The sequence below is a fragment of the Podarcis vaucheri genome (assembly GCF_965113315.1).
Source record: "Podarcis vaucheri genome assembly, chromosome: 10".
Lineage (NCBI taxonomy): Eukaryota > Metazoa > Chordata > Lepidosauria > Squamata > Lacertidae > Podarcis > Podarcis vaucheri.
In genome coordinates this window covers 19,181,026-19,204,416 of record NC_138748.1, presented here as the reverse complement: position 1 = coordinate 19,204,416, position 23,391 = coordinate 19,181,026, and the positions used below count along the sequence as shown (strand labels likewise).

The 23,391-nt window shown below is 42.3% G+C and overlaps 1 protein-coding gene across 2 annotated transcripts in view; it reads left to right on the top strand.

Annotated features, from left to right (window-relative positions):
* LOC309541729 (uncharacterized protein) overlaps positions 1-23,391 on the top strand; it is a 344,667-nt gene that overhangs the window by 116,508 nt on the left and 204,768 nt on the right. Inside the window, exon 3 of one of the 2 annotated variants that reach the window (XM_082239932.1) lies at positions 9,451-9,765. In XM_082239932.1, the coding sequence (XP_082096058.1) occupies positions 9,549-9,765 (217 nt within the window). In that variant the 5' untranslated portion in view covers positions 9,451-9,548. Of the gene's footprint in view, positions 1-9,450; positions 9,766-23,391 lie in introns of those variants that run through there. The other variant, XR_014223838.1, reaches the window with a different exon arrangement.

Here is a 23,391-nt window from a genome sequence, read left to right as displayed (position 1 = left end):
TTCAGTACCATTATGTCTAGCTCTCACAAGCAGAAATGTCAAACATCATCCAGCAGATTTCAGTTTCTAGTAAGAAAAGGCTCTGGCCATAGGCTACCATGGGCTTTTCAGGTTTGTGACCTATATTTATAAGGATGCTTTGGGACAAATGTGTTTGTTAGATGGCATTAAGAACGGATCATTTTACGCAGTGGGATTCCATAATGGAATAAGACAATAAATAGCAGCCTAATGAGATCAGTGCTAAAATTCCCAGGGGAAGTAGCAAGGTAGACCAATCCCCTCACTTTTTGTGCCAACACCATCACTTTCACTACTGTTTGTAGAAAGTTGTGGGGCCATGATTTTGCTAAAATGGGTGGGCATTTCAGGTGCTCAACACAATGATGCAATGTGAACCTTTCTCCTTCACAGCATAATATCCAGTAGAATAACTCTTGCTTCTACAAATTCACCTGTTTTTTTATGGAAGATATTGAGGAAGTAGGAAGAAGGCAAGCTCCTCAGTAAGAAGAGCGTAGTATTGGTGATGTCTGTTAGGATTTTACCCCTCCCTACGCTGCATATATAGGATTGTTGGATCATGTGTCTGTATGTAATGCATTTCAGCTGCTGATTGTTAGAGCTATATAAGCGGAAAGGGAGATACGCTGTTTGTTCCCTTCTCCTACTGCTCGCTCACAGTGATGTTCTGTTTCAGCGTTCTTTCTGAGGAAGAGAGAGAAAAAGGAGCCATATTTACTTTGTACTGTTATGTTTGATTTCATTGCAATAAATAATAATAATAATAATATGATGATAATAATAATAATAATAATAATTTATACCCTGCTCATCTGGCTGGGTTTCCCCAGCCACTCTGGGCGGCTTCTAGCAGAATATTAAAATACAATACAATGGTACCTCAGGTTACATACGCTTCAGGTTACAGACTCCTTGGGTTAAGAACTTTGCTTCAGGATGAGAACAGAAATTGTGCTCCAGTGGTGCGGCGGCAGCAGGAGGCCCCATTAGCTAAAGTGATGCTTCAGGTTAAGAACAGTTTCAGGTTAAGAACAGACCTCCAGAACGAATTAAATACTTAACCCGAGGTACCACTGTAGTCTATTAAACATTAAAAGCTTCCCTAAATAAGGATTAGATGTTACACCTCAAGGCTAACGCTTCTATTTTGGACTCTGCTGGTCATGTGCTCCTGTCCCAGGAGGGAATGGGTTGCATGACGGGAGATCGGAGTGAAGAATCCCAGGCGATGCTGCATTGGGGGAAGGCACAAGGCTTCGACGTTATCTCCCAATAAATGGTTATGGGCCCAGAAGCTTGTGATTTATTGGACTGCTAATGGGGTGTGTAACTCTAAGCTTTGCAGCAGGAAGGAACAAGGTAGGCTCCATGCCTTGCCTAGCTTGAAAAGTGATTGATGAAGCTACCCAAACGAATGAGTAAATTAGTGGAAACCCTATGCACTGCTTCAAATAATGTTGATTGCAACCTTTCTTCCTAAACGGATGTTGCCTTGTTTCCTGTGGCAATCTGTAATCTTGACCTTTTCCACCTATGTTTGCCTTACTCTAGTTTAGAGGTGGTTTGGTTATAAAATTTGTAATTAGCTGCTCTTTAAAAAAAGTAAGGTCAACCAACTTGATATATTATTGTATCAGCTGCATCTGCAGAGGGAGATAGCAAAGGAGTAGTTTGACTCATTAAACTATGCCACCCAAACAGGCATTTTATAAACCTGAAGGTTTAATATTGGATTTCCAGCTTATTTTTCTAGAAAAACAGGTTGCCGGAACTCACTATGAGCGCCTCCCTTGTTCTCTTATAATGACAATGGTGCCCACCTGAGAGGTAACAGAACTCTGTTCCAGTGAGTTCTGGCCGGAAAAAATCCCTAGTCACAGTATACATAAGCATAATTTCTTAAAGGATATACAGTGGTACCTCGGAGGTCTGTTCTTAACCTGAAACTGTTCTTAACCTGAGGTACCACTTTAGCTAATGGGGCCTCCTGCTGCCTCCGTCACGCAATTTCTGTTCTCATTCTGAAGCAAAGTTCTTAACCCGAGGTACTATTTCTGGGTTAGCAGAGTCTGTAACCTGAAGCATCTGTAACCTGAAGCGTCTGTAACCTGAAGTGTCTGTAACCTGAGGTACCACTGTATAATAAAGTGGCACTGGGAGTGGAGATTGTTTATCATTTGTTCAAACACAAGGAGAGTAAGTGCAAGTTCACAAAGATCGTATGTGAGTGAAAGCCATGTAATTTTATGGTTCTTTAGAACTTATGTAAGTATGTATGTATGTGTGTAGCGGTATGTATGTCTGCTGTTCAACCTTTTGCAACATAGACTCTTGTGTTACCCTAGTTTTCGAGCATCCTCCACAGAAAGATTTTTTTATTTCTGTCCAAGAGGCTTGCGCTCCTTCCTTCTCACTTTCAATCATTCTTTCCTTATCTCCGAACACTAGAATACTGCTCAAACTTCCTCCCACACTCCCTCCATCCCATTTCTAGTGTCCCTTTTATCTTCTTCCTTATCTTGCAAGATGGAGAACCAAAGGCTGGATTGTCAATAATTTCACAGCTGTAACAACAGGCACATAATTTGCCCATTCTGTCAGTTCTGCTGAGAGACAAGCTCCATTTGGCTCTTCTTCTCCCTCAAGTGTCAAATGTTATTGGCCATTCCTCTTGGTTGCTGCGGAAGGTGTGGAGGTGCAAAGCAAAGCTTTCTCCCACGCTTCTGCAAAGCTTCTCTTTTCCCTGACTAGCTTCCATTCCAGCTGATAATTATCAGAAATTAGAACCTTTAAGAACTGGTGCATTTCCCTCCATATCTGTCTGTCTGTCTGTCTGTCTTTTAGATTATAAGCTTGTGGTTCAAGGACCTACCCCCCAGTACCAGGAAAGTTGTGACGATTGCTACGAGGTAGGCTAAAAAGCCACAAAGCCTAATGCCAAATGGACAACCTGGGCGACCAACCTAAGGTCCATAGCAAGGCCAAAAGAGAAATTGAAACAAACCCTGAGCTCTGAGGGAGTGGAGGGTGGGTGACTCGCGACGGGATGGCGAAAAGTGAGACCGCGTGGCTGGTGCAGCAACAAGTTAAGCTGCTGTCCATGCCCCCTTCAAGCAGCCTGGTTGGGCGCTTGCCCGTGGGCGAGCTTGAGGTGGAGATCGGATCCCGCCCACAACCCCTCCCCTCTTTGCAGGAGGAGAGACTTCCTTGTTTGTTATTGCTCTCAGTTACAGTTGTGTGAGAAGGGGCGGTTTCATTGCACCATTTGGACACGTTGCATTTTTCAACTTTCAAAAATGAGGGGAGCTAAAAAGTTGTAGCATGACTTGGGAATTCAAAGTATATTTTGGTTAAATTAATTTAATTAAAACAATTCTTTAAAAAGATAGTTTAAAAGACACTTCTTAAAAACCTAAAAACTCCCTTAAAAGAATCAAGTTTTCAAAAGAGTTATATGAGATCTTTCTTTAAAAGAATCCTTCCAAAAGAATTTAAAAATGATACTGTAGCACTTTAGAGACCAACTGTGTAGTTTTAGGTATAAGCTTTCGTGTGCATGCATACTTCTTCAGGTATCTTATACCTAAAACTACTCAGTTGGTCTCTAAGGTGCTATATTATAATTTTTAAATTCTTTTCTTTTAAAGACTTTCTTAGATCATATAACTTTTTTGAGGACTTGATTCTTTTAAGGGAGTTTTTAGGTTTTTAAGAGTCTTTTTCACTATCTTTTTAAAGAATTGTTTTAATTTATTTTGACTATGGCAGACCAGCATGGCCACCTACTTGAATCTAATATAATTTAGTTTTGTTTGGTAAGTAAAATGTGTGTAAAATTGCATAGAAATAATTAAAAATGATGGCCAGGTACTTGCAGTTATATGTTGTTGTTGTTGTTGTTGTTGTCGTCAGGTAATGCTTAAGAGGTAATACAGTGGTACCTCGGGTTACATACGCTTCAGGTTACATATGCTTCAGGTTACAGACTCCGCTAACCCAGAAATAGTACCTCGGGTTAAGAACTTTGCTTCAGGATGAGAACAGAAATCGTGCGGCAAGAGGCCCCATTAGCTAAAGTGGTGCTTCAGCTTAAGAACAATTTCAGGTTAAGAACGGACCTCCGGAATGAATTAAGTACTTAACCTGAGGTACCACTGTAACAGCTACATTGTCAAAAGTAAAGCAGCTTATGTGTTTCTTCATCAAACGTAGACTTACCAAGCTAAATGTTGTCCAGTCACAAAAAATAATAGTAATTATAATTCCTCACACCCCAAAACATATTTTTAAGACCAACCCTCTTACTGGAGAAATTTGCAAAAAATAAGTTTAACCCCCTAAAATGACACACCCCAGTACACCACATTCCTGGTTGCAGTCCACTATGTCTTGCTTATAAGTAAGTATCCTATGACCATGTTTTTGTAGAATGCTGAACTTCAGCTGGGTTGAAATTGGCTGGATGCAGCAAGGAACAATTCTGACCTGGTATAAATTCAATTCATTCTGAATCTATCACTTTCAATTTAACCCCAGGTTTTTCACAATAAGAAATCTTCAAGACATGCCTTTCTTACTTTTATATTCAGATTAAGTGGGATGTGAGGCAAAATGCCATGAAGCAATTCCTATTACAAAGACAATATGTAAATATTCTGTTCCACGAGCAGCAAAAGCTGGAAAGGCACCGCTCTAAATTTATTAAGTAATGGTTGTTGTTAACTCCAGGAAATGATTGCTTTCATAGTTATTCACAGTCCAAACCTTGAAGTTAATATTTAATTATAGTCACTAATACAGCTATAAAAATGAATTCCTTCACCCCCAAAGCTCATGAACAGAGAAAAGCTTGAAAACTTTTAGTAAATCTATAAAATATTTTCATTTTATAAGATGTAGGTGAAAGTAAATCACCGAGGCTTACAAAAGTTCCATAATTAAGACCCACTAAATCTGTCTCTTAAAGCTATTACAGATTTCTAACCCAATATCAACTATTTGTTTTTGAGTGGAAGGGAACAATCTCTACCTCATTACACTATTTTTATATTGAGGCAAGCTATATTTGCAAGGCTTGTCCTTTTCTTTATTACATTCCATTGGGAACAATGTAAAATTGGCTTCAGATGCTTCTAGGTAGTGTGCTTCAAGAGTCTGGACATACTGCTAGGTAAGGATCTTCCTGTCAGGAGTTCAGCCTACACACGAGTAGGACCCTGGTAGAGACACATGCCCAACTGGCATATTCTCTCCCTCCTGGTCGATCGTTCAGGAGCTTCAAAAGATTTCTTCAGCCCAAACATCACAGCGACTGATGCCAACCAACACCGGCACACTTAGGGATCCGCAGAGTTTGCGCATCATGTGTAACAGACCTCAGCAACTCAGCATTTTGGCTAATCTACTTTTTTACATATAAACACACACGGAGCACTGCAACATGGCTCCCACTCTCTCTAGCATCAGACAGCAAAGAGAAAAAGAGCAAAGGACAATAGTCCCACTTCACGGAACACAGTAACACAAACATCCTGTCTCCGTCACTTCCCACTCTGTGGAGTCAAAACATATACCGTCATGTGATAGATAAAAATCCCATGACTGCAATCATGGAGCAGGAATTCTAACACTTCCAGGCTTTCCTGCCCCGAGGCAAAAGTCTGAACTAGAGGACATATGTAATCCATATCAGCACTATCTTGCACATTTCATTATTTAGCAGATGGAACCAAATACTTATCTGGCACATGGGCCACTTGGCCACAGCCTTCCCTAGTAAGGGCAGATGTCCTATGGTTCATCATAAATTACAGTGAGCACTTCTAAATGGGCATCTGTGTCCTCCTTTCTGGTGATGTGTTATGAGCAAGCGGCCAACCTACCTTCATGCTATTGTCATTCCTTAATACATGTTGCACAACTTTCAAACAGTGGAGGATAAAAATATCACACTTCCTTAGGCTATGACTGTAGATTTGGAAAGGGGTAATAGAAGGGAAAAAATCACTCGCCTGAGGAGGTGAAAAGTATGGCCATGGATTTGTAATAGATGGAGGAAGACAAAATTTGCAGAATGGCCAGCTGCTATATTGGGCTGCAATGATATTCTCAGAACACATAGCTGCAATAGTTAAAGTGGGACGATAAAGAAACGAATAGTGAGATGATGTCGGCAGGGTAAACTGTGGAGTGGTTTCTGATTATCTAACTTGGGTCAATCTTTCATAGGAGGATTTATGCAATGCAAGATGTGCATTGATTTATGGAATGCTTGTTGTATTGAAAAGGAAGTGCAAACAAAAAACGAACTATTGGCAAAAGTGCCAGGAATACCACTGATAGCATGAATATATTGCGTTCATAGTCATTATCAGTTAATCTGGGGATAATAAATATGTTGCTGTGCTATGGTGCTAAGGTTCAGGCAGACTGAGGCAAGACACTGGGGGTATAGGAGGGCTCAGGCTGTGCTGTACAACCACAAAGCTCATATGTTGTTTCAGCAGGGAACAAATGGATCCTCAGCCCTTTATAGCCTCCTAACTGTGAACCCCACTGGGAGATGTTGACTTGCTTAAATGAGCCTCTGCTGGGAAGCTAAAGTAGCAGCTCCATCCTAACTGGCAAGCTGCTTCCGAATAGAACGTTCACACACCATTTGACTTGATTTACTATATTTCTAGGGTGCGGTTCATTTGAAAGAAAAGCACTGTAGAAATATAATGGATCAGATCCAAGGTAGATTTCAGTCCCTTGCACCTCCACCTGAAAAAGAACAGGTAACAGGTAATGGGAGCAACCTCTCTGGGAAACTCTGGAGAGCTACTGCTGACCAGTGTAGGCAGTGCTTGACTTGTTGGACCAACAAACTTCCTATATTCAAAGAATTCTGAGAAAAACGCAGGTGTACACAAGGGTTTACATACAACCGAGCTAGGATTTAACTCCGAGTTAGGATTTCAACAAGCTTGATTCTGTTGGATTTAGGCATATCTCTATGTGGTCCCCTTAGAAATGCTAAGACTCTTTTAACTATTCTCAATAGCTAAAAACATATTTCTTCTGAGCAGAAATGTACCATGAAAAAGAATTTCCTGTCCACATTATTTTTGAGCCATGCTAATTAACTGAGACGTATATTTCTGCTCTAATGCACAGGGTTGTGGCTATGTGATTTACAACTGGTTTCCTACCACCTTCAACTACAACATTTTTGTTATGTTTATTCAGCAACTAGATGCGCTTAACTGCCCCCATATGTCTCTCCCAGCATTTGTACTTTTTGTTACAGGCACCATGTACATGCTTAAAATATCACATTACATACAATTACATGCTGGTAAGCATTTCGTCAGATCTCATTACATTTTCATAACAGACTGCCATGAGCCACCCTTCCCAGGGGATCATTGATAATTTAAGAGGCAATTGCCTCTTTAACCTCATCTTGCAAAATCTTATCTAGTAGAGCTATGGACTCCGTAACCAGAGCTCCAGGGAGCTGGATGTCATCCAAACAAAGCTTAATTTGGGCAACATCAATATTTGCTCCATTAAAAGCTTACTACACAACTTGATAGTGTAACCAGGGAATACCATCTGGGTTTTTTAAGCTACAGTCTTGTATGTTTTATACCTTGCTTCTTACCAATTCCTTAAAGTAATTATGCCATTTGCAGAGGAACTGATAAGGTTTTATTTTTAACTTGATTAGAAGATTAGGATCTGCTAAACTAGTGCATCCCCCTTAAAAGTTGCTGAACTTCTCTGGTCTTCTTGGCAATTTTCAGATTGAAAACCATTTAAATTCAAATAAAAAATCCACTTGAAGCTAAAGTTAGTGCTCCTAAAGTTAGGGCTCCGTGTATAATTATAATTTCAAGCACCAACTTACTTTTTGAGAGGATACAGAATCTTAGTGCTTTACAAAAGTAAAAATAAGGAGGGGGGGGCCTCTACCAAAAGCTGATGCTTTGAAATTTCCCCGTCGTTTCCACACACAGCTTGAGATTTTATTGACTTCTGGAACACTGTGAAAACTTATATTTGATGACGAATCCCACAGTTTGTGGGTCAAGAAAAGAAGTCTGTATTATAAACTGGATTGAATTTTTAGGACTATATCCAATGTTGATTCTACTCAAAGTAGACACATTAAAAATAATTAGATCTGTTAATTTCTGACTAATATAGATCCCTTAAAAATAGTATTAAATTTCTATACTGCCCTTGATCTGAGGATCGCAGGTTGGTTTGCAATATAAAAACACAAAAACATACCACATAGTAACAAACAAAAACAATGACCTGCACAGTTTAAAAGGCTATAGATTTTAACTAGTCAAGGGCCTGGAAAAAGAGGAAAGTTTTTGCCTGGTGCTTAAAAAATATCTAATGAATATGGCAGGTGGGCCTCTTTGGCGGGAGGATTCCACAAGTGGTGAGTCACTGCAGAAAAGGCCCACTCTCATGTTGCCACTCTCCAGACCTCTCATGGAGGAGGCACATAAAGAAGGGTCTTGGATGATGACCGCAGGGTCTGGGTTGGTTCATAAGGAGAGAGATGGTCCTTGAGGTTGAAGTGGCAGACATGGAACAGGAGTTGGTAATGCAAGTGAGCTGTGCAGAAGTAAGCTAATTGGCTAGCTTGGCAGAAGAAGAGTTTGGATTTGATATCCTGATTTATCACTCCCTTTAAGGAGTCTCAAAGCGGCTAACATTCTCCTTTCCCTTCCTCCCCCACAACAAACACTCTGCGAGGTGAGTGGGGCTGAGAGACTTCAGAGAAGTGTGACTGGCCCAAGGTCACCCAGCAGCTGCATGTGGAGGAGCGGGGAAGCGAACCCGGTTCACCAGATTACGACACTACCGCTCTTAACCACTACACCACAACCTCTCACACCACACTGGCAGAGCCCCTTTTATTGGCAAAAACAGTTGGAAAGCGGTAGTGAAACCACTCTGAACTTTATTAACATAATTCCATCTAAGCACATTTCCAGCATTAGCAAATACATGTGTCAGCAGGTGTTTCCCTCAAATGCCCCCCCATACTTGATAACGTCTGTTTTCCCCGCCAGCCCAGCGATATGTCTAAGCAAACAGTTTGCGAAAGGACAAAAGGTCAGGGGGGGACCCTGTTTTCTAGCCAAGAAAGCAAAAGGTCAGGGAAAGCAAGCGTAACGCTCCTTGACGTGCTGTGGCACGTCTTGTGCGAAGTTTGCCTTCGCAAAGTGGAGCATTTCCTCTACAGAGGTATTGTGGTCCTGAGCCATTTAAGGCTTTATGGGTCAAAACAAACACTTTGAATTGGGCCCAGAAACTAATTGGCACCCAGTGCAGTTGGGTCAGAATTGGTGTTACATGCTCAAAGCATTGAGCAAGCTGGCCACTGAATTTTGCATCTCTACCTTTCTTCTCGCCCAGGTTGGCCCTGCCTTCTGCCTGCCCCTCACACCCGGCACGGAGCTGAGCCTTGGCAGCGGCAGCCTCTCCTCCTCCTCACCTGCTCTCCAACAACCACTATGAGCTGCCCAAGGGAGGAAGCCAACAGCGGCCACCGCGAGGCCACAGGATGCTTCCTCACTGCCGCCACCACCACTTGGGACAAGTACCGGCTCATTCTCCTTCTCAACCTTGGCAGCACTGGCAGGGGAATAAGGACATTCCAGTATCAAATCAAAAGCTGGGATGGCTTTTGTAATTCCGGGACTGTCTCTGGAAAATCAGGACACTTGAAAGGTATGTCACTAGGGTTCTGTTAACCTTCTTTTTGATGGGGGAGCTTTTGTGCCTTGGACCGCAAAAATAGGTGAAAGAAGAGGAGAGGTTTGTAAGGCACATGGAAGATTGGTTAACTTGGCTGTGGAAGAGGGACTGTGTTGGACTTGGTCAGTGATAAGTTAAGCGGGCCTGGTGTAAGCTAACCTTTCACCCAAAATGATAATATTTGGGATTTGCTCCTGCAAGTTGTCTATACATCATGCCTAGTGAAACTTTCAGTTTGCCTCACAATGCAGCTAAAAATAGTGCAGATTAACTGGTAAACATATCAGACAATAAACACGGTCACAAAACTGTTCTGTTGCTAACAGGGGAGCTGCTGTTATGGATTTGGCAGGAGAAATAGAAGTGGCAGAAGTTTTATTTATTTATTTAAAATTTTGAGAAGGGATGCATTAGTAATTGGAACTGGCAGTCTGTTACTATACAGGTTTGCAAATTGCATTTGATGCGAGGAATGGTGGCAGCTGAAGTGTGGTCCAATCAGTAGACTGGGATCACTTTTAGAACTAAAAAGGAAGCTTATGTGTGAACCACATGATGCGCTAAAGCTAAACTGAATGCGTATGTTATAAGCATATATGAACCATGAGAATGCGAACTCATGTTGGGCCCAAAGGTGCAAATCAGGTGAAAACATTACATTGAAACAATAATATAATTTAAATCTCACTTCTTTAATGGGTCTCTAAAGGCAAGGACTTCCACAAAAGGGGACTAAAGCATAAATTGCTTGCCTACACTTGCCTTATGTGGTTGCCATGAAATAACACATTCAGCTGGCCAAATCAATCACAGTGGGACACAAGAAATGACTTGCCTTATAGCCTAAAAGCATCACCTTTTTACTGTGCCATGATGGTTATGGGGAGCCAGTACAGATGCTGGGACATGTAACATGACACTTGCAATATCCCCCCACCCTACCAATCCAGAATTACCATTTTAGGCTGTGTTGTCACTGCAGAAAATCTGTGGACCTGTTTTCACACGTGATATATGTTACTTGTCATTGGTAAAGGTTTTGTGCCACATACTATAGTAATAGCTGTGAGCCGAAAGGTCCCTGGATAGTTGTAAAAGTATCAGCCAACCTTACAGGAACTACTGGGAGAAACCACATAAATGCTAAGTATCATCACAGCAAGCAAACTATATGGCTTGCTTACTAAACTGTTAAGAGGCTACTTTATTCTGCGTCGGACCATTGCTCTATCTTTCTCAGAACTGTCTACATCAAGGGTAGCTGAACTGTGCTCCTCCAGAGATGTTAGCTAGCTGGGACTTATGGGGGAGGAAGTCCAACAACACCTGAAGGGCTACAGGAAAGCTGGTAGAAGCTTTCCAAGGTTTCAGGCAGGTGTTTTTCCCAGTCCTACCTGGAGAATGAACCTGAGATATTTTGCACAGCTCTTACGCTAAGCTAGCATCCTTCCCATCTGAATTTGTCTTGCTTAAACTTATTGCTCATCTTGAACCTGCTTCTTACATTCCCACCACCCTTCTGAGTAATACCCCTCCCCACCTTCTCCCTATATAGAAGGATCTGGCAACTTCTGTTTCAGTGTATCTGAAGAAGTGTGCACGCACACGAAAGCTCATACCAAGAACTAACTTAGTTGGTCTTTAAGGTGCTACTGGAAGGAATTTTTTTATTTTGACTATGGCAGACCAACACGGCTACCTATCTGTAACTGCTTCTTACATGGTTCACCTTGATCCCCTTCCACTTTCTTTACGACAGACATTAATGTAGTTGATCAGATGATAACAGTATTATTTTATTGTATGCCATAAACTGTCAGATTGTGTGCCCATACAAAGGAATTGCTTCAGTGCAGTGCAACCCTTCGTAGATGACCTTAGAGTCCTACAAATTTATTGTTCAATTTGACTGCATAATTTTTAAAGCAAGCAACAGAAACTATATTGGTCTGACTCTATTAGCCACGTTAGTGATCTCACAGTGAAATGTCACTGATCAGGCCAATAGTCAGGTACTCAGTTACATTGCTAACACTTCATTATCCCATTTTCACACTCCTGGTTTTGACGTCAATTCATGCATTACATTTGGAGCCAATTCGAGAGTTCTTTAAAGAAATGTGTTGCACAGTATTTGTGACTCTTCTGAGTGTTTGGAAAGGCTACTGCTTTGTGCCTATGTCTTGATGGGCATTTTGAGTACATGCAGGTCCCATTTACTGAACACAATCAGGGCCCTCTTAATCATATCCGGCGCTGTGGTGCAAAGATCCCTCCGGCGCCCCCTGGAGGAGACGGGCAGCGGCTGGAGGGTGGCTCCTCTGGCGGGGAAGAGGCAGAGGCTGGATGCGACACTTCCTGGTTCAGCTGGCCGCTTTGTGCCGCAGTGGCCACGGCAGGCAGCACACTGAGCGAGCGGGCCTGCGCTGAGCGAGCGAGGGTGCATGCACTGCTCCTGCCGAGTGTCAGCTCATTTTTTTTTCTCCTTTTAGCCTTCTGGCAGCCAGCAGAATCTGGCACCTGCCGGCTAAAAGGGAAAAAACCGAGCTGACGGTCAGCGGGAGCAGCACGCGCGCCCTCGGTCACTTAGTGCGCTCGTTCGGTGTTCCCCGGACTCTTGCCTGGCACCCTCCAGAACTTGGTGTCCTGGCACCCCACACCACGAGCCTCTATGGGTAAGACAGGCCTGAACACAATGCATTCCCTGGAAATTGTTTGTTAAGCAAGCATATACCTAGCAAGTCCATGATTTCCATTGGAAATATTTCTAATGTGTGATCTGGCTGGTGATATATATATATAGATCTGAGAGAGAGAGAGAGAGAGAGAGAGAGAGAGAGAGAGAGACCCTCCAGTGGAGGTAAATATGCAGCAAAGTAAAGCATGGGAATAGGTTGTTAGAGCTTGAAAATACACCCCTACAAGTGAGTTCCAAAATATCCTTTTAAAGGGTCTCTTTCCATACTCTCCCTCTTCCCCCAGCAGAGTACCTCTTTGTACTCTGAACTTTTCTGGTAGCTTAACAGGAGGAGCAGGGGTTTTATTACCTATTTCCTCCTATGGTAAGGGAAGTTGACCTAGCTAAGCCTGGCAGGACACCTTACTTTATGGTATTAACCCCTTCGTGCATTAATTAGACTTAAGCATGTTGGTTTTATGAGGCTGATTATCCCATATCTTTATCCATGGATTCTTCCTGAAATGGTGGCAGCTCATCAGCAAAAGAGAGATGGAGTGTGGGGCGGGGGGCGGGGGGGGGATGATTTGTCTGATTTCTCCTGTTCTGATTTGCCTGCTCTCCGATATATCTGAACTTGTTCCCTTGCTCTGTGGTTTCTGCCTGAAAATGGCTGCCACCAACCAGCAAAACACAAAGAAACAAGGAAGTAAGGAAGCCAGCTTCTTGGATATCTGAATCTGCGAAGCAATAGCGAGGTTTTGGGCATAATTCTTTACATGTGGAGTGACTTTTCAGATAAGTAAGCATTTAGATAACAGGACCTATACATTGAGGCAGACTACCACCAAAAAGCACTTTTCTTTGATGGTACTCCATATGGAAGCATCATGTACATTGCTTCCTAGAACATTTCTACCTTCCACCTGGGAACTGAAGCTCACGGGGAAGTCTAGAAGGTGGATAGGTCAGGACTGGATGAATTTGGACAAGCCCAAGTCATGTTGTGGTTTGGTATTGGTTCAATCATTCACTTTATGCATATGAAATTCATGTTATCTTCCTACCCATGCTGTTAAGGCCTGTAAATCTAAGCCAGGGCTTTGCTAGCTGCTTTGAAAGAAGAGACACCAGATACCAAATTAGCCATATCTACCAGTTCAGGATATATGGTCAATGCCTTGGTGGACCATTCAAAGAGCAGAAATGAACAAGGAAATTCCTAGTTGCAGGGCTACTCTAGTCCAGATACTCAGGCAAATAAGACTTTGGCTCTGGCAGCTAACATTACAGGTTTGCTGGTGTATGTGTGTTTTAAGTTTACCAGTGTTTAATAACTTGATTTGGCAAACTTGTAGTACATCTAACTATTGCTTATATTCAAAGCTGCCCTTGATTAGCAACTTTAAAAAGTCTCAACATAGGACAATGTGATTACATTTTCTGGCTCACTCTTGAGCATTATGGGAGTTTGACTGGAACAACCTTATTGTCCATCTTTAAACAGTTTTCACTGTTAAGAATACTTCTGAAAGCTGAAAGGGTATTTGATTATATCTCTTGTGTCCTTAGAATGCCTTGAGAAACTACTGAGAATAGGGAGGTTAACAATTCCAATTTTTGTTTTAATGAGATAGTGCCGTCTTGAGAAACTGTTTGAGATAAGGAGTGAAATAACTACAAAATAAATGAGAAAAAGCACAGCTATAATAGAGGAAAATCGGGTGAGACAAGCTACGTTTCAAATGAAGGGCTTGCGGAATATGCTGTGGAAAACACACTGAGAAATGTTCAAAGAGAAAGATCTCATCTTTTGTCTCCCATCCACAAAACAGTGACAAGCATAAAAGAGCATTTGGTTACGGGATCAGATCCTGCTTACATAAAGGACACACTGCAGTGCAGCAAAACTGGGTAATTTTGGAGGGAAAAGAAAAAGAAAAACAACAAAACCCTACTGCACTCAAAGTTTATAGTGTGTGTAAGGATCTAAGCCTACACTGGGGAAGGAGTCAAGTGAGTACCAGTAGCTCACATCCCTCCTATGTGGTGTGATGTCATATCCTGTCATATCCTGCAATAACCCTGCTCCAGTTCACCAACTGCTCTTTGGGGTAGGTGCTGAAATATTGAACACGATGGCATAAAATTACAATATTCAATTACATTATTGCTAGAAAGGTTTATGGAGAGACAACATGGGTTGCTGTCAGCAGTCACTAAATGAAATGTTTTGTCTCTATTTGCATGTTCAGCCCCAGAAACCTTCCCCCTAAATAAATTCACACATGACTCAAATTTTGTTTTAGTTTTTGGCAGAATTTAGGCCACAACTTTGTTGATTACAGAAAGTGACTGGTTGCATAGGCTCTAGTTCGACTTGCTCCCTGCCATGCAGGTAACGCTGACCCAGGGTTCCAGCATAGGTCAGCCAAGGGTGAACACCTGGATAAGCGGAAAGCCAGGAACGGGCTAACTCCGCAACCCAAATGTCCCCCTGGACTCAGCACGGGCACAACCCCCTTTGAGGGGTTGACCAAACCATCGAGTCCCTGGATTCCTTTAACGGAATACCCTTCACGTACGGATGGTGTACGGATTGCTACATGGCAGGTGGAACCCAAATAGCAACAGCCAATCAGCCAAGTGGGAAAAATTCCTGCCGTGCCCCTGTCCCAACAACAGACGACACACCATGGCATAGCAAGGTCAATCGCAAAATGCCCTAAAAGTAGGGAGAGGTGGGCGGGTGTTCCGAATGCACAAGCCAAAAGAGGAAGCTCTGGGTCACGTCCATGGGTATATAAAGGTCCCTCAAACCATTTAAACTGCTTCCCATTGTCCAGATTGCACCCAGCTATGAGGGACCTACCAATTGGGTGTTGTGGCTGACCAATAGTACCCACCCACAACACAGGGTGTCAGTTGTCCAGGTCTCACCGCAACCCTTTTTAAGGGAGGACCTGATTTCTAATATGATATCTGTCAAACTAAATCTTTGGATCCGAAGGTGCACACTTGCAGATCTCATGCGAAAGAGAGGATCTTACTGCCATTTTGAGTTACTGTTAATCTTGGCATGCTGTTTGGAACCTAGTATGTTTAGGTCCTGTAGAAATCATACATACTAACAACTGTCTGAAATCTCTGAGTGCCATTGCTTATAGCACCAGCCACATACGTAACAGATATAGCAGCATGTTCAGAGCACAATGAACATATATATGGCAGAGGGGAATGGTCAGGAAGAGCTGGAATCCTGAACAGAACCACTCTATGCTGCAACGTTTTGTTGTATTTCCCACATTTGTTTTTTTCAGTTCATGCCCTTCTTTCTTATCTGATGAAGATTGAAAACAGCTAATACCATCAGACCAGTGCTATTTTTCTAGGAAATGAGGTGCTGGAGTTCACCATGAACTTCTCCCTTGTTTTCTTATCCAGGGGAGAAAAAAAAGCCCTGCTCAGAACAATAAAATTATGAGTGACTATCATCATTATCAAACCATTAAATATAACATCAGTTAATCCAGCTCAAAGAAATTTCGTGAAGATCAAATATAGCCAACTGTCTTCTGAAAGAATACATGGCGAGTCCCTGGACAGACTTTCCAGAGGAGCAAATTTCACAACAAGCATGCCACAGCAGATGACGGTGGTGGTGATCGACAGATAATCTATCTTCAGTCAAGAACAGAGACCCTAGGCCAGCACAATTTGTGACACATTTTGGATTTGGACTTCACAACCGCAGCAGCAACTGCATCAATTTTCATAGTTCAGCTATGGATTGTCATAGCAATACAATACAAATGTTGACTTTTCTCCTAGAAGCAGAAGAGCTGCATGAAAAATCCAGGACTACTTCATTGTATTAGGCTAAATAAACAAATAATCTATTGAGTGACCTAATGTTACAGGTTAAAGTGTATTCCGTTTCCTTTGGTTATGATTTACATCAAGTATGGAACCAAAGGAATGTGTATAAATTTCCCTGTCTGAATTAAAGTGAGGAAAAACACTCCAGGAATATAAACTCATCTCATTGTAGCACAATATTTGTGAACATTATTTCCACCTTCTTTTTGTTCATTCCAGTCTATCTCTGCTGTGGCTGATATTTAGGATTCTCTTCCCCACCACCACGCCTTTTCATTGTTTCCTGTTGCCATGCATCTGCCTGGATTGTATAGAGGCAACATGTTTTTTTAAGAACTTGTCATATGTCTTTTTGAAAAATGATTTCATGATTATTAAGTATGTCTTTTTAGCTCCAACACACAGGCAACAACAAATCATCTGAAATACTTTATGACAGTGTTCCTGGCAGCAATGCAAATTGATACTCAATCCCGGCTATTTTATCTTTACAGTTACTAAATTCAATATAAGGAGGATAAATTAACATTTTACAATAACAAAGGCAGTAAAGGGAAAAATACAGTTTGGTACTCCCAGCTTCCCAGTTCTACAGCACAGCCTCTACTTGGTTATTAAACATTTACTCTCAAAAGCAGTTAGGTTTTTCTGATTCACCCAGAGTGCATGTTGGCATAAATTTGTATCTGCAGACCTCCTGTATTGTTTAAAATCCAAAGTGATCTCTGCATTATCCTGTACTATATTTATGTGAAGGATCTGATTGCAAGAACCATTGTCTCTGCACTGAGATCAGGTTACTTGATTTAGTAATGATAATAATAATAATAATAATAATAATAATAATAATAATAATAATTTATTATTTATACCCTGCTCATCTGGCTGGGTTTCCCCAGCTGCTCTGGGCAGCAATCAACAGAATATTAATTATAATAAAAAGTGATAAAAGATCAAACATTAAAAACTTCCCTAAACAGGGTTGCCTTCAGAAGTCTTCTAAAAGTCAGATAGTTGTTTATTTTCTTGACATCTGATGGAAGGGCGTTCCACAGTGCGTGCGCCACTACCGACAAGGCCCTCTGCCTGGTTCCCTGTAACCTCACTTCTCGCAGGGAGGGAACCACCAGAAGGCCCTCGGAGCTAGACCTCAGTGTCTGGGCTGAATGATGGGGGTGGAGACGCTCCCTCAGGTATACTGGGCCAAGGCTTTGAATTGTGCTCGGAAACGTACTGGGAGCCAATGTAGGTCTTTCAGGATCGTTGTTATGTGGTCTCGGCGGCCAGTCACCAGTCTAGCTGCCTCATTCTGGATTAGTTGTAGTTTCTGGGTCACCTTCAAAGGTAGCCCCACGTAGAGCGCATTGCAGTAGTCCAAGAGAGAGATAACTAGAGCTTTCACCACTCTGGCGAGACAGTCTGAGGGCAGATAGGGTCTCAGCCTGTGTACCAGATGGAGCTGATAAACAGCTGCCCTGGACACAGAATTGACCCACGCCTCCATGGACAGCTGTGAGTCCAGAATGACTCCCAGGTTGCACACCTGGTACTTCAGGGGCACAGTTACCCCATTCAGGACCAGGGAGTCCTCCACACCCGCCTGCCCCCCCCAAAAAAAATAGTACTTCTGTCTTGTCAGGATTCAACCTCAGTCTGTTTAGGACCAGGTTACCTGTCATAAGTCCCAAGGAAGTGTCATGGTTACATCCTGAGGAGGAGTGGGAGGAGCTCAGGGAGTTGGACAACCCTGAAAAGGATCCTTGTGGGATGGGGGAGGTAGAATCAGGACCCCAGAAAGGAGGCCAGCAGTCAAGGAGGATGAGAGGGACCAAACAGGTTGGCAAAGGAGTGTCTTGCCCCTCTAGCATCAGACACCCCAGTCATAGACCTCTTGCTATAGGGCTGCCTCCGGTACCTTCTCCGCAAGTGAGCATCCTCACCCTTCAGGGAAGGCAGCTCAAGGTAAATTTGATGCGGATTGTCTCACCTTTACTTTGAGTCTATGACGTATAATCAAGCTAGAGCTGTGATCTCCTGGAGACTGAGTGACATTGCCAGACAAGAGGACATAGCCCAGGTAAAACCAGGGATGTTCCTAGGGGACCAGATTTATCGGACCATACCAGCCCCCTACCTTGCAGAAATTCACTATGTGGAATACCGCAGACTTCTTACAGCGGCCAGATTAAATGTCCTTGACTCTGCGATATTGCGGGGAAGGTACGGGGGAATACCATACGCCCAGAGAACCTGTCATTGTGCCATGGGTGTGGCTGAGTCCACTGAACACATTCTCTTGACTTGCCCTTCTTATGCAGAGCTTAGACGAAATTTTATAGACCCACTCCTATGTCAGTCTAGCTTCCTATCCAGAGAAAACCAGGTTTTACACTTGCTGAATAACGTCACTAGAGCTATACCTTCCTTGGTGGCCAAATTTCTTTTTTTAGCTTTTAAGCGGCGCAATTGATTGTATTGATATGGGGCTATCTGTTTAGCCCATTTTAGTGTTGGCTAAGTTCTAAAATCTTCTAGGAGCTTTTAACTGTGTATTGACAAATCTACTTTTCTGACTTACGGTCGAATAAAAGGTTGATGATGATGATGATGCTGAGTCAGAGCCAGTGATGCCGTATCATGAGTGCCCCCCCACCCCCAGAGAGGTTTCTCTGGCACCTATGATTTGATGGTGATCTTTTTATTCTCCCTGGCCCTTATGTAGGCATATTTCTTATGTTTTTACAATTTTGCACCAAGTTCTTTTCCCTTACTGATCTTATGGTGGTTTAAAACCGATTTTATGCTGCTGTGTTTACAACTGGCTTCTACTGTTTTTTGTCGTGTAAACAGCTTTGCAGTTGTTCTACAAACAAGCGGTGTATACATTTTTATGAAATAAAAATTTAAACCCAAGGACCCCCTGTGCTCTGTCCCTGTAGAAAAACCACAACCCTTTCAGTGGTTGCAGCAATCTCCTTAAATCGTCCCCTCGGACTTTCGTTCATTCCAGATCCAGCTTTTAGCAGAAGACATGGTGCTCCACTGGACTCCCGTTCTTAAACATTTAAAAATTCAAAGCGCATTTCCCCAATGCTTTTAGCTGTTTCTATTTTATCTGTAAGCCGCCTTGAGTCCCTGCTAGAGAAAAGGCGGAATAACAATCATCACAGTACAGTACTGTAATAATAATTACAGGTGGTAAGACATCAGGGCTGCAACTCCTGACTTTGCTACTTTTTATTCAGAGCGGGTGGGAGGGTATTAATAGCACAGCAACAGCTGCATTAAAATTTCAGGTTTTCTCCCTTCTTCTGCCTCTCCACCTTGAGAGAGTCCAAAAATGGCGCCCAAAATGAAATAAGATTCAAGCTTTGCCGCTCTAGCGTTCCAGTTTCACCATATGAGTGGCTTCTCTTCTGCTCTTGTGTTGTTGTTTTAAAAATAACTTACTTAGGTTGTGTTTTGTACTTTTTTAAAAAGCTGCAAATTGCCTAGGGGATCCACATAACCCACCCAGGGGGTCCGTGGCACCATTCACCATAGCAAGAGACATCAAGATTTTCAAAAGTAGGGGATCCATGGATTGGCTTTTGAAAAACAGGGGATCTGCAGTACTAAACTAATTGGGAATCGCTGGCTTACGGGACTTGGTTACATGGGTGGTATATAAATAGTTTCAATCTTAGCAAGCAGTGAAAAAACCTGGACTGCACATGTGGCCTAGAGCTGTTATGATCAATTTGCAGCAGCAGCATCAGGTATAGCTTGTAAGGCCCAGTTCACACATTCAGTTGTACCCGGTTGTGCCCTTTCTGTTGCTGTTAATAGAGAGAGTTAGAGATGTTCTCAAGCTTCTAGTAAGAACAGACACTGCTACTTACTTTTGGAATTTATCTGTTACTTTTGATGTAAAATGCAATTGAGAGGGGCCTAGAGGTGCTAAAAACTACCAGCCATCTTATCAGTAAGACAAACCACAACCAGGGTTATTTTTCCACGCTTCTTTCTCCAGTTATTAACTCTTCGATCTCCCAATACTGTTGCATACCCTTTACCATATTTTTCTGTTGCATCTTTTAGTTTCTCAGTCCATGGCCAGGGACTGTCCTATATCACTGATAGTCACTCTAGAAGCCTTTTGTTGTTGTCGAAGAGTGAGTTGAAAGTTATTTAAATAAAGGAAGCTGCCCTTTGAGCTCCTACAGATGACCACATGGAGCTGCTGAACACTATAGCATTTTCTAAGTGCAAAGTAGCGAGATTTAGATTATTGTTCTTTTTTTATAGAAAAGATTCCATATGTTTTTCTGTAGCTTGAGTCTGAATTTCAGTTGCTCATATTCAGTCTATGCAGCTGCTCCATCTGTTACTTTAGCCAATGTTCCTTGGCTATAAATTAGACAATGATCAACTATGCAGCTGATAGCGAAACTGAAAGGATAGCAATACCCAAGCAAGTGGACAGAAACAAGCTGTAAAATCACATTATTTGTACAGATTAGATCAGTGATGGATGCAAACAAGAAAAATAGCAGTGCCTGGGAAGGGAGTGGAGTTGGGGCAATCAATTTCTGTTGCACAATTGCTCCTGTGGTTTTACCCTGTTTGCTCAAATTTAAAGATGAAACCAATTTGTAAGCTGAAAAATTGGTGCTGATTTTGATTATACATGGGTGTAAGTCCGCTATGTTGGGATAACTTTTATTTAAGTATGCATTTGAACTCAGATTTTACTCTGTGCACATGCACCTCAGTCCTATAACTACTGTGCTTCAGGTACAATGACTTAAAAAATGCCTGGGCTCCAACAAAACAGCAGCCATTGCATACCCTTCAACATTTCTCCAATGAAAATAGGGAGTGTGTGTGTGTGTGTGTGTGTGTGTGTGTGTGTGTGTACACACCATATTTTTCCATCTATATGACGCCCCCATGTATAAGACACCCCCTATTTTGGGGGACTCAGATTTAAGAAAAAGGGGGGAAATGGCCCAGAGTATAAGACGCCCCCTAATTTTCGACATTTTAAAAGGGAAAAACCTTGTCTTATACATGAAAAACTATGGTAATTATTTATTATTTGTAACCCCCCCATCAGACTGGGTTGCCCCAGCCCCTGTGGCCGGCTTCCAACATACAGTGGTACCTTGGAAGTCAAATGGAATCCATTCTGGAAGTCTGTTCAACTTCCAAAACGTTCGGAAACTAAGGAGCGGCTTCTGATTGGCTGCAGGAAGCTCCTGCAACCAATCAGAAGTCATGTAAGCTGCATCAGACGTTTGGGTTCCAAAGAATGTTCGCAAACCAGAACAGTCACTTCTGGGTTTGTGGTGTTCGGGAGCCAAAATGTTTGACACTCAAGGTGTTTGGAATCCAAGATACAACTGTTTATAAAAATATAATAAACATTTTAAAAACTTCCCTGTACAGGGCTGCCTTCAGATGTCTTTTAAAGGTTGTATAGTTATCTCATGTACACTTGTGTACCCTTTGTGTACCTCAAACCTTTAAATGTCAAGAGTTATGAGCTTGTAAACAAGGGATAGCCCCTTTTGGCTTTCAAAATGGTCATTTAATGCCTAGTATTCCAGAGTTCTAGTCTTGTGAGAGTACAGCAGATTAGAAGAGGAACTAGGCATGTGCTGAGCTATGGTGTACCTGGTTATTGTGATGAAATTTCGTCTGCAGCTAACGATTGCTGTCAGGCACAGTCCTGTGACTCGGTTCCATCAGCTCAATCTGCCATATAACAAAAATGAGCTCGCAAACTGACAACTAAGTTGGCCGGAGGAAAGCAGCACAAGACAGACACCCTCCAGCTCACCCTTCCACACAGAAACCAGGATGATACGTACACACTAGCAAGGATAGGCTGGCTGTTGCAGCTGCCACCAGGGACCCAAGTGACAGGGACTGCTGCGGGGTTGTCAACGCAAGCAGGGCCCACTGAGGGCAGCCTGCCGTGAACCCACAAAAACCTGGAGCTGCGTCTGTTAGCTGGATCCCTCATTCATTCCATTTACTACAAAACGGGAATAAGTCTTACCTTGGAAGTCGAACGAAATCCGTTCCGGAAGTCCGTTTGACTTCCAAGATGTTCAGAAACCAAAGCGCAGCTTCTGATTGGCCGCAGGAAGCTCATGCAGCCCATCGGAAGCCGCGTCAGACATTCTGCTTCCAAAAGAACGTTCGGAAACCGGAACAGTCACTTCCGGGTTTGCGGTGTTCGAGAGCCAAAATGTTTGAGAACTAAGCTGTTTGAAAACCAAGGTACGGCTGTAGATGTTGTGAATGGGGTCTAGTTATTCATTTCTTACTTATTTCATACAATTTGATATACCGCTTGATTGTGAGAAAAATCCTGAAAGCAGATTTTTTAAAATAAAAAAAAACCTGTTTTACACATGAATACACATTTGCACACGCTTAGGCTTCCATTCATGTTGGCAATGGTCACTTTCTCATTTGATAAAAACCACTGGGCTCGGATTGTGTGGGTGAACTCATAGATTTGGTGTAGAAACAATCAAGAATCGAAATCCACTTATCCTGGAAGCAGCGCCAAGCCTAGGGGCTGTAGGACATTATTATGGATACATTATGTGTGCAGAAAAGATGAACGTTCAGGTGCTTCCTTTGCCACGTTTTTCTAAGCTGTTCTTGACATTTTCAAATGCACATTCCATAAATGTATTCATATAATCTTTCCTGTACTTAGTCTGCTAAGGAAACCCCGATGTATATTGGAAACAAAATTTGAGGGTAGTTTTCTCTACAATCATCAAGCTGTGAACATGCATGCATTTATTATTATTAAATGAAAACAAAAGAAAAGTGGAAGAGTCAGGGAACCTCCTCATGCAGGTTTAGGCCTTTTGCTGTTAGCTCAGATCACTGTCCATTTTGATGTTTATTATTCTGTTGCATTGCCAAGATGTTCTAATTCTCTTAAGTCTGTTCCTGCCACATTTAGAATAGTGTCTGCATAGAAATGAGGTAATATGTTATTGTCATGTTTTTGACAGTATATGTGACAAAGTGAA